Source organism: Genypterus blacodes, unplaced genomic scaffold, assembly GCF_046128005.1.
Source record: "Genypterus blacodes isolate CSIRO-AG114 ecotype Tasmania unplaced genomic scaffold, CSIRO-AGI_Gbla_v1 ptg000076l_1, whole genome shotgun sequence".
NCBI lineage: Eukaryota > Metazoa > Chordata > Actinopteri > Ophidiiformes > Ophidiidae > Genypterus > Genypterus blacodes.
This window is the reverse complement of record NW_027466885.1, coordinates 6,325,851-6,336,581: the sequence shown is the minus strand read 5'-3', so window position 1 is coordinate 6,336,581 and position 10,731 is coordinate 6,325,851. Positions and strand designations below refer to the sequence as shown.

Sequence of the window (10,731 nt, the reverse complement as noted above, 5' to 3'; positions counted from 1 at the left end):
TCCTCTCCTCTCCTCTCCTCTCCTCTCCTGCTGTGGCGCTCTTTGAAGGAAAAGGAGGTGCGGGTGGTTTTCAACACCGCAGAGCTCTGCAGTAATCCACCCGGAGATGAGATTGAGTTACTTGGGGTTGATGGCAGTCGTGTCCCCGGGTGAAAAATCTGGAGCCCATTAAAGATCATTTCAAATGTTTTGGGTAGAAGGGAGCAAAAACTGTTCCTGTTGATTTTTTTGACATATACACGTCTCATTTCCTTTGAAATCAATTTAATATTCTTTTGAAATCTCAAGTAGCGACCCAAAGAATTCCTGTGGTAGACTAAAACATTCTGTCATGTATTTTTTATGACTTCCTGTGTTATTTTATGCTTTTGATTTATGCTCTGTCTGAATTCAATCGTGGCTTTACCCTGTGGTTTGTATAGGGGAGAAGGCAGATATTTATTGATTTGTTGAATCAGTGAAAATTAATCAATAATCAATAAATCCACTTCAATAATTTAGTAAGTAAAAACATTTTTTGCTCGATTTGGATGTTTCAGGTTTCTATCATTGTAAACTGAATAACTTTTGGTTTTGTCTATTCTGAAATGTTTTTTTGTTTTTTTTTCAATATATGCTTGAACAATTAATTGGAAAAGTAATCACTCATGGAAGTAACCAATCATTTCTCATGATTGTTCTTTAGTTAGAGCTAAAAAACAATATCAATGACTTTTGTTGGCTAAGATGATCCCAAATGCACACCTACTGTTCACATTATCTAAACATTACCGTGGTGTTTCCACCAGCAGGCATTTTCAGGGTGCAGTGATAATTCCCACACTTCCTGTGTCCATAATGTGTTGTGCCTGCAGATGCAGATCACTGATCAAAGGAAGAAAGCAGCAGTGTCCACCCGACTAATGAGGGACATCAAAGAAATCACACAAATTCACTCTTATCTCTGAACAGTACAGGTTAGTGTCAGTGGATTACATAATGAGTACCACATTGCAGTGTGTGTAGGCATGTGTTATTTCAGAATGAAACAACGCTGTCTCTGTCCTCTGAGATTTAAAGATGTAAAATCAAGAGCTTTGCTGTTCTTTTCTGTTGAGTCTTCAAAGCTGGGATCAGTGTTAATAGCTTGCGTTTGACCCAGTCCTACACACAGATTCCAGACTGGGCCGAGATGATAAAGTGAGTAATTACTTGTTTTCCTAAAGGCTTCAAAACTGTTATTTTACTGTCGACTATAATTGGAGCAGCAGGCCGGTATGTTAGGGCTCAGATAGGGATCATTGTGAGCTGATAAAAAGCAGCTGAGGGTCAGGTATCTTACAGGCAGGCTCCTGCTGGTCCTCATTCACAGGTTGGGACCTCATTTGCTGGGTCAAGGCTTTCAACAGTGATCTCAGATTAACCGAGCGCTGAGAGAGCACATAGAAATTCCACATTTGCTACGCTGCTGCCATGTTTCAATATCGTGATAAGACACAAGCCACAGAGACGTAAAGACACAAAAGGACATTGAAAGGGTATGAAGGTTGTAGATTATGTTTCCTAAGAAGGTCTCAAAGAGTTCTTAATTACCATGAAATTTTGGCTTGATTTTTTATGAACTGTCCACTAAAATAGAACTTATAATAGAAATATGGGGCCCACTTTGCCATCCATATAAATAAGCACGGACTAATGATACATCTGTATTCAGGAAACACTGTATATAAGGAATTCCTCCACTTCATTTGTTTATTCATTGATATTTCAGTGATTTGGAGATAGATGAATCCCAGCAGACTGATAATTACAGTAACAATGTAAACAAGCATTCACCAAGCAGTGTTCCAGTATTTACTTTAATGTGAAAATTAGTGCCAGTTGATGCAGACTTAGTCTTATTCTGGCAATGATTACATAATTGTTTCATTCTTAAGTCTTTTTACAGTACAGTGGTCTGTACTTTTGCTTTTTGCTTGTTGTATTATTGTGTTTATTTTTGTTAAATGTTCTTACTTCTATATATATACTACCAGTTACTTCTAAAGTTGTATTGCATTTGTGAAGGCCTCAAAATTAAAATCCTTGTAAATTGAAATAGCGCCATCCAGTGGTAGTCTATAGTACATGCATTCTTGTTGAGAACACGTGATGACATGTTTTCTTTTACGAAATGGTTCTTCTTCTTGAATTGATCACGCATCATATGGTACATAAAGGCAAAAATAATGAGTCTATTATGAAATGGGTTTTATTTGGGTCATAAGAAATAGAGGAAATGATGAAGAAGGAGAAGCAGAGATACCTCAGACACCCTGAGCCACAGCATTTACAAGAAGAAGGTGCAAACTATGTTTCCATCAATAATGGATTGTGTTATTCCAAACAGTGGAATGGATTTGACCATTGGAGTTGTTATACACACATTTTTGTGACACCCACCACATATTTTATGCCTCTTGAGGGCAAAACCACACAAAGGCTTATAGAAAAACCTCAAAGCAGACAGTGAGTAATGAATTAGGGAGTATGGCTGGTGCAGGGAGTTGGGGGCGTATTTATACTCCAATCAGGATTAATGACCTGTCTGCAGATTTATCTGTTTTCTGTGTCATTTCAGTATAAAAGACAGGGCTGCATGCCAGGGCTTCAAACTACATTTTGTGCTGTTTGTGCGAAGAGTCGACCTATCAGTGACAGAGTTCAGCTGTCTGTGTTGATGTGTAGGAAGCGAAACAGAAATACTGGATTCAAGAGCAGCTCTCTGTCAGGGCGTTGAAACAGAGTGTCGTGTTCAAAATACTTCATCAGGGCGGCAAGAAGGACTTCAAGTTGATAGAGATCTCACTTAAGCTGTTTAATAAGCAAAAGGGGTTAAAGTTGTGATACAGAGCAAAACTCAGCTGAGGTCTCATGGTCTCAGCCGAGGTCTCACTGAGTTTCAGTGGTCCACAGACTGCAACCAAGTCCTGTGTGCACCTCCACTCAATGAGCCCCGAACTCAAGATCTTCATAGAATTTAAAGTGTTCCAATGTGGGTGTGTTTCTTCCTTTGTGTTGGTTGGAGGTCGGTGGTCCCCTCCTCTTGGCACATCCCTCTTCATGCATCCTGTGCATTGTAAATGATATGATAGTGGCACCTTCTCCATCTTGATTCAATCACCACTTCTTCCAGTGATCCCCTTCCAATGACCCTTGCATTGTCCACTCATACCAACTGACTCAACATGTGAACTTCGTACCTCCCTGATATGGACAGAAGAAGAATCTGATCTTGTCAGTTGTAGATCACCTTAGTTGAAGCTTCCTGTCCATCAGAATCTCTCTCTCTGTGTCAGCAGACTTCTCTGTATCATAGTTAACTCTTAGACATAGATCACATCACACAGTTATATGACAAGCACAGTTCAAATGGAAATGAATATGATCAAACTCATCAAGAGAAACAGAGGGAGAGAGGTTGTTGCTGACTTTGTATCAGGGTTCTACACGCCAGACTTACGAATTAAATTCCTATTGCCAAGAAAGCAGTATAGTTTAAACCAGGGGTATTCAACTAAAATTTGAAGAGGTCCAGTTAGAGAAAATCTCCTCAAGCAAAGGTCCGGAACATGATAATATCTAACTTGCGTTATGATTTTGATATATACAGAAGTAGCCTAGTAGTTGTATCAACGTCTGTAATCAACAATGGACTGTCAAATCAAGGAAAGTACAAGTTAAAAACATTTCAACAAAATTTATTGTTAACATTGAACTGACTTTAAATGTAAATATAAGAAGGGCTGCATTTAAAAATTAAATAGAGGAAATAAATAAAATAGCTAAAATACAGTGCTTAAATTCAGAAAAAATTTAAAGAAGCAGCAGCTTGACTTGCATCTCAACGTAACAGTCTCAACCAATTTTACAACGGATAGAAACACGAATCTCAAAACATCTTAACAATTTTACAGTTTATCTTTCTTCCTTCCACTTCCCAATTTTCTGTTGTTCAGTGGGAGAATTGGGCTGCCAGGATTTTAAATCTGGGCTTGAATGGTGTCAGGGCCATTCTCATGCACATGTGCAGGTGCTCATTGTTGAGCCTGGAACGATATTTAGTTTTAATAATGTTCATTGTTGAGAAAGCTGCCTCACAGCTGTATGTGGAGCCAAACATGGTCAAGATGAGGGAACATTCATGAGCACGTTGTTAGGCAGTGAATGAATGGGTTAAGATCCTGGTGGATTGATCGTATTGGGCTCTGAGACTGCTAATTTTCTGGGACCTCAGTTCAGACTTGGGTGGGTATGATTGTTCAAAAGCTTTGTCTCATAATGGCGTTTCACATTGCCACTTTTAATAAGTGCCACTGTCTCTGAGCATGAGACACACTGGTTTTGTGCTCGCGACGGGAAGAATAAACATGTATGCCTCGGTCCATTCCATGTTGAAAGCTCTGTTTTCGCCGTCAACTTTTCTCTTCTTAGAAAGCGCCATTGTTATTGTACCTCTCCTGACTCCCACTCACTTGCCTGTCTGTCTTCTCTCGCTGTAACGTTACTTTTCTCGCCTGTCACCTCTTTCCTCTGTCTGCACTGAGAGTCGCAATGTTTATCTTTTTGAATGCACAGATTTGATCGGTAGCATCACGTGGGTGGTCTAACTCGCACGCGATTGGTTAGTAAATTTCCTGGTCCACTGTTCCAGTGCCGTAAACTAAAGTCTAGAAAAGCTGTGCCGCTTAAAATAGAAGCGCCCCGTCAAAATTAAAAATAATTTAATAATTTGTTGACTATAGGTCCGGGTCCGTATGGGATGGCGTCTGGGTCCGGATCCGGACCGCGGTCCGCCTGTTAGTGACCCAGGGTTTAAACCATAATGGACTTATTGTTGTTGCTTTTAGTCAGTGTGTCACTCAATCAGCTCCGAGATTATTAAACAGTAATTAAGAGCTATCGATCCAGACAGTATAATGGCTTAGTGGATGATTTGGCTCTTAGTTGCCGGGCAGATAACCGAAACAAATCAGGATTATTTCAGTCTTCGCTGTTCTCACTGCACATAAACTCACTTGTTTGAAGAACTGTTGTACAGGATGCAATAACAGGCGTATTCGACATTTTTAAAACACGTCTTATATAGAACAGCTTCTTCTGATAAATAAAAGCGAGGGAAACTGAACATTTCCACAGTTCACATGTGTAGATAAAGAGGACGTCTCTGTTGTCGCGGGAGTATGTTGCCTCCAAAAGCAGGTCCTGCCATTGGCCACAAAGCAGGGCTCGGCTGCTATTGGCCTGCTATGTGAAAGGTCCTGCTATTGGTGGTATGTGGAGCTGACCGAGCGCGCTCAAAAAAGCAGCGGCAAACCCCAAAACTCACAAAGACTCAGGAGTGACTCAAGAAACTCATAGTTTTTAGCTGTACAAATACATGCAAAATGCACACCACTGGCCGCCGGGTGCTCGCGGAACTCCCGCAAGGACAGAAAGAGAACAAAAAGGAGGACGGAGTGCAAGCGAAGAAGAGTGTTTTCGCCGGTTTCAATGACGAAAGGGGTTATTTGGATCAGATTCGGTACATTCTGGAGCAAGGCCGGCAGAGAGGGGACCGCACCGGCACAGGGGTCGTGTCTGTGTTCGGTGCTCAGGCCAGATACAGCCTCCGAGGTAAGCAGCTGGTTTGGTTTGTGTTTAAAACAGTTTTTTAATTATCATTTCTGGTTCGCATTGTGGTTTCGCTGTGTATTTATTTTCGCGCGTTTACAGGTCAGTTTCCTCTCCTGACAACCAAGAGAGTATTCTGGAAAGGGATTCTGCAGGAGCTGTTGTGGTTCATCAAAGTGAGGCCCCAAACGACACTCGCCACCATTTTCCAAGTTTTTTTGTGTGATGTTTCGTTTAACGTGACGTTTGACGTCTTTCACAGGGGTCAACAAATGCCAAGGAGCTGTCAGAGAAAGGGGTCCGAATCTGGGACGCCAACGGGTCCCGGGACTTCTTGGACAAGAGCGGGTTCGCAGACAGAGAGGAGGGGGATTTAGGACCTGTCTATGGTTTCCAGTGGCGCCATTTTGGTGCAGAGTACACAAACATGCACGCAGGTACGATTAGCTTCAAACTTGTTTAATTTATCAATATTGCACGTCGAAATGGCCTTAATTGACAACTTGTGACTTAAAGTACAAATCCAATTTTGTGTGGACATTGGTTTGTCTTCCAGTAGTCTAATTATTGTGTAATCATAACTGGGTCAGGTTTCAAACTCAATGCTGAATCCAAAATGCTTTAATATTACATTGTACAGAAAATGTAGCAGTTTTAATCAAGACTTCCATTGAATTCCTTCCGACCACAGATTATACAGGACAAGGTGTCGACCAGCTGCAGAAAATCATCGACACCATCAAAAAGAACCCGGAGGACAGACGGATCATCATGTGTGCGTGGAACCCGAAAGGTACAGTGACATCAAAGCAGCTTGAGCCAGTTGCAAAGAACCTTTTGAAATTCTTTAACATATTCTAACCATTTAATATGTGACTGTTTCTGCAGACTTGCCCCACATGGCGCTGCCCCCCTGCCACGCTCTGTGCCAGTTCTACGTGTGTGATGGCGAGCTGTCCTGCCAGCTGTACCAGCGCTCTGGGGACATGGGTCTGGGGGTTCCCTTCAACATCGCCAGCTATGCTCTCCTCACCTACATGATCGCACACATCACAGGACTCAAGGTGAAAAGCTCCACCCTCCATTTTAAGCTCCTTTCTATAGATTGGTGCAGAATGATATTTTTGATAGTAACACGCCATGTTTCCTTTCTGTCCCCTCAGCCTGGCGACTTTGTTCACACCCTGGGCGACGCTCACATCTATGTCAACCACATCGAACCGCTCAGAGAACAGGTGGGCTTGTTTTAAAAGTGTTTTCTTATGGGCGAAAAATCTCTGCCTAGTGTTGAATTTCAAACTCACGTCCTTGTCTGTGTGAACCGCAGCTCCAGAGGGAGATCCGCCCCTTCCCCACGCTGAAGATCCTGCGGACTGTGAGCAATATCAACGATTTCTGTGCGGAGGACTTCGAGATCTGCAACTACAAACCGCACCCCACTATTAAGATGCAGATGGCCGTGTAGAATCCAGATCTCGGGATGATCAGGGACAAAAAATCTTTATATTTTAGTTCTGTTTCACTGGCATTTCGACACAATCACACACATTCAAACACACCCTGTAAATAGAGATTCATTGTAATGTGATAGAAACTCAACTCAACAAGAAGTTTACTGCATATATGTATAGAGTTGAATTTTTTTAAGGGAGGATTTGTGCACAATCTTTTTGATTTTCCCTGATTTAAATATTCTGTAAATAAAGAAATGGATGTATCACATGGTCTGTTTGATTTGAAGTGAAGCATTAATGACACTTAATGTCACTAACTTTACATGACATGGTCTGAGATGAAAAGATGCATTGATGCAAAAGACCAATCAGATGAAACACTTTGGCATCCTCCTTTCCTCACTCGCAGCCTCCACGTTTCTGGAACTGATGCATCTGCACTGACGACTCCAGCATCTCACAAGAATAACCCGGATCCTGACGACAAACACAAACTAAAATGTGGTTGATGTGAATGATATAAAAGAGTTTTGAGTTACATGACTGCCATCTTACCACGGGTGGCATGTAGTGAGCATCACAGATCACCACTGGGCTGGTAAAGTGCTGGTGGAGGTGATCTGTGTATTCGCACATTCTGAATAAAATGTGTTGTAAAGTAGCAGTTTAAGTACAACAAAGAACTCAAAATAAGCAACAGAACCATATTGTGCTCTTACCGGTTATCCAGGCTTGCAGACACAGAAATGTAATCAAACAGAATGATATGCTGGACAAGCTCACAAAGACCGACGCCTCCGGCATGAGGGCAAACTGGCACTGGGGAAAAGGGAACAATAATAACCATGTTTAATATACAAACACACACCCTGATTCATAGTGGTGCTTTTAGCTGACTGTTGTGTAACGTTTCTGTGTACCCCGGAACTTGTGCGCCATCAGCAGCACAGCCAGGTTCTCGTTGACGCTGCCCAGACGACAGCTGTCGATTTGGACAAACTGCAGCGCCGAGGCCTGAAGGAACTGCTTAAACATCACCCTGTTTTGGCACTGGGAGAGGAAACAGGGATGTGACTGCTAATCATGGTTTCATCGGCACATGTTGTCGGAGGATGGAAGAACCTGAGCCCTGACCTGCTCCCCCGTAGCCACTCCAATCCCAAGCGGAGCCAAGGCCTGGAATAACAGAGCGGGACAGAGAGTCCCTTTATCAGTGTCTCAACGCATGCAGGGACATCAGTACATAGACAACTGATGACCAGATAGATCATTCGGACTGAAAATGTTATGGGATTGTGAAAGGCAACATCTTTTCACGGCCGTAGACATGATCACTTGTCCTGTGTCAACACCAGGTCACCACTAGATGGTAGCATAGACCGAGAAGCCATTGTTGGCTCACCTTGGAGATGGCAGCGTGACCCAGGATGTCATCTGGAGACGTGGGCTCCTCGATCCACAGAGGTTTGAACTCAGCCAGGCTGGACACCCAACTGATGGCTTCTGCTACATCCCATCTCTGGTTGGCATCAATCATCTAAAACAAAAACACTGAAGTTTCACTTTAATTATTACTAACAAGTAGAAATAAGGGGCGAAACCAAACTGACCAGTGTGTTCTGAGGTCCGATTGCTTGCCTTACGATACCGCACCTGCGTTTGTCGTCTTCTAGGTTAGCACCAACCTTCATCTTAAACTTGGTCCACCCGCTGTTGAGGGCCTCTGTGCAAAGCTTGAGAAACACACAACCGTTCTGGTTACTGAGCATGACCTGTCCAAGTGGAACCATGACGTGCATTCAGGAGCACAGAGACCTTTTTGAGCAGCTGGTCTGAGTATCCCAGCCAGGCGCAGGAGGTGTTGTAGGCAGGATAGCCCTCTTTTAGCATCTGATCCTCTAGCAGGAAAATGAAAGAGTCCACAGAGGTAATAACTTCTCAAATTGAAGGGTGTCTAATGAAGCTTTTATGGAGTAAAGGGGGCTATTATGCAGTTTAAAAGCACTCCTGTTAATTTTCTAAAGAGGCGATCTCACACTAAATCCCACTCACCCGTGTAATTAATGTCTCCCTTTGGTGTGCTCACCTCTCTGCTGCTTGCTCTCCTGCGCTTTCACGAGTATCTCTAACAGAGAGGAGAGAGAGTGAAGCGAAGTGGCTGTTTATTTAGAAGCAGCAGAGCAAAACACTGCATTAAATCCCCCCCTACCCTTACCTAGAGCCTCCTCCTCTGTAAGTGCATCGGTGATGTATCGGAAGTCAATGCACGAGATAATCTGCATGGGCTCCTGAGCAAGAAACACACAAGAATACACAACATACAAAACCTCTTCCCTTTACAATCCTAATCTCGACAAAAATCTACATTTTGGACTCACCATGTCGACCAGCAGCTTCCACAGCGGCTACAGGAAAATGATTACATCAAGGTATGAGGTTGTGAGGGATACAGGCAAATATGGTGTGCATCCTACAGCTTTATGTCCTACCTTTCCCTCTATCCTGGCCCAGAGGTCCCACACAGCATTCAGGACTGCCGCTGTGGCCAGGTGGATCACTCCTTTCTCTGGTCCTATCTGTTACAGATCAGAAGACGGAGCTGAGCTACAACGGATCAAACTCACAGCGTCAGTGTCTTCATCACTCCACATGATGGCTTGCGTGTCTGGTCTTACCCATCTCAGCTGACTGTCACTGGTCAGGAGGCGATAAAATCCACGGAAATCACCCACAATCTCCTCCAAAGATTTCTCAATGAGGAGTGGGGCTAAGGCCTCCACAGCGCACACGACTCGAGGGTGACAAAGACAATAAATGGAGAATAAATTACTTAAAATCTCTTCATTTGCTTTAACTCATGTAGAACATGCAGTTGTCCGTGAGGAGATGCAGGAGAATTCATTTTAAACCGCTCCGCTGTGTTTTAACATCACCACAAGAGGGCAATATAGAGTTCAATTCTACACACTGGGAAAGTGAGGGAGCAAATGCTATGTTCAGGTACTATCTGAAAAAACAAGATTTGACCACTACGCCACATAAACAATTTCATGCCAACTTTGTTAAAACACTCCGTATTTTTTTTATTCCGTATTCGGTGGAATCATTTACTATAGTTTATCATAAAATATAGCATACAATATGAACTCTCACCGATCTCTGTGCCTTTCCCCAACGTAAACGTCAGTCCGTATCCCTTCTCTCCTCTGTCCGTGTCCAGAACCACATACGCGACCGAATAATCCGGATCTGTATGCTATACCATGGAGAGTTCCAGAGAAGGAAATAGGAGTAGTATATACAGTAGATCCACTAATAAATGTAGATATAAGCCTGTTAGATGACTAGTGCAGAGATCAGAGTACATGTGATCACACTGCCGCAATCAAACTTTCTTACCATTGCATCGGATCCGTGTTGCTCCACAGACGTGGGGAACCTCACGTCCCTCACTGTCACATTTGTAATTTTCAGCACCATTCTCGCGTCCTGGCAGTGGATTTGTCGCGTGTGACGAACAGAGATTGTATGTTGTTTACTCTGAAAAAGCACCTGTGAGCCGCAATCCGCTACAGAGAATGACAGCAGTCAAGACAGCCACCACAGGAATAACCTCCGATTGGAGATCAATTTCAAAATAAAAGCC

At 43.0% G+C, this 10,731-nt stretch overlaps 2 protein-coding genes across 2 annotated transcripts; one reads left to right on the top strand and one right to left on the bottom strand.

Annotated features, from left to right (window-relative positions):
- The first annotated feature begins 5,300 nt into the window (after positions 1-5,300).
- tyms (thymidylate synthetase) lies at positions 5,301-7,416 on the top strand. Its single transcript, XM_076158183.1, has 7 exons — positions 5,301-5,634; positions 5,734-5,807; positions 5,894-6,068; positions 6,323-6,424; positions 6,520-6,695; positions 6,795-6,866; positions 6,959-7,416. The coding sequence occupies exons 1-7, from the start codon at positions 5,406-5,408 to the stop codon at positions 7,094-7,096; spliced, it is 966 nt and encodes a 321-aa protein (XP_076014298.1). The 5' UTR covers positions 5,301-5,405; the 3' UTR covers positions 7,097-7,416.
- On the bottom strand, positions 6,237-10,640 carry enosf1 (enolase superfamily member 1). The gene is made up of 15 exons (XM_076158182.1): positions 10,485-10,640; positions 10,239-10,341; positions 9,761-9,876; positions 9,575-9,661; positions 9,464-9,490; positions 9,301-9,373; positions 9,172-9,210; positions 8,901-8,983; positions 8,696-8,818; positions 8,488-8,622; positions 8,220-8,261; positions 8,006-8,135; positions 7,805-7,904; positions 7,641-7,722; positions 6,237-7,562 (listed from the first exon to the last, which is right to left on the bottom strand). Exons 1-15 carry the CDS (start codon positions 10,563-10,565, stop codon positions 7,485-7,487), a joined length of 1,299 nt encoding a protein of 432 aa, XP_076014297.1. The 5' UTR covers positions 10,566-10,640; the 3' UTR covers positions 6,237-7,484.
- Between the last annotated feature and the right edge of the window lie 91 nt (positions 10,641-10,731).

Bases quoted from the DNA above. Each gene is read 5' to 3' on its own strand.
- tyms (XM_076158183.1), top strand. From the start codon at position 5,406: ATGCACACCACTGGCCGCCGGGTGCTCGCGGAACTCCCGCAAGGACAG. The intron at 5,635-5,733 runs GTAAGCAGCTGG...GCGCGTTTACAG, and splicing joins GGCCAGATACAGCCTCCGAG to GTCAGTTTCCTCTCCTGACA. The intron at 6,696-6,794 runs GTGAAAAGCTCC...CTGTCCCCTCAG, and splicing joins CACACATCACAGGACTCAAG to CCTGGCGACTTTGTTCACAC.
- enosf1 (XM_076158182.1), bottom strand. From the start codon at position 10,565: ATGGTGCTGAAAATTACAAATGTGACAGTGAGGGACGTGAGGTTCCCC. The intron at 9,491-9,574 runs GTAGGACATAAA...ATTTTCCTGTAG, and splicing joins GGGCCAGGATAGAGGGAAAG to CCGCTGTGGAAGCTGCTGGT. The intron at 7,723-7,804 runs GTAAGAGCACAA...CATTTTATTCAG, and splicing joins TCTGCAAGCCTGGATAACCG to AATGTGCGAATACACAGATC.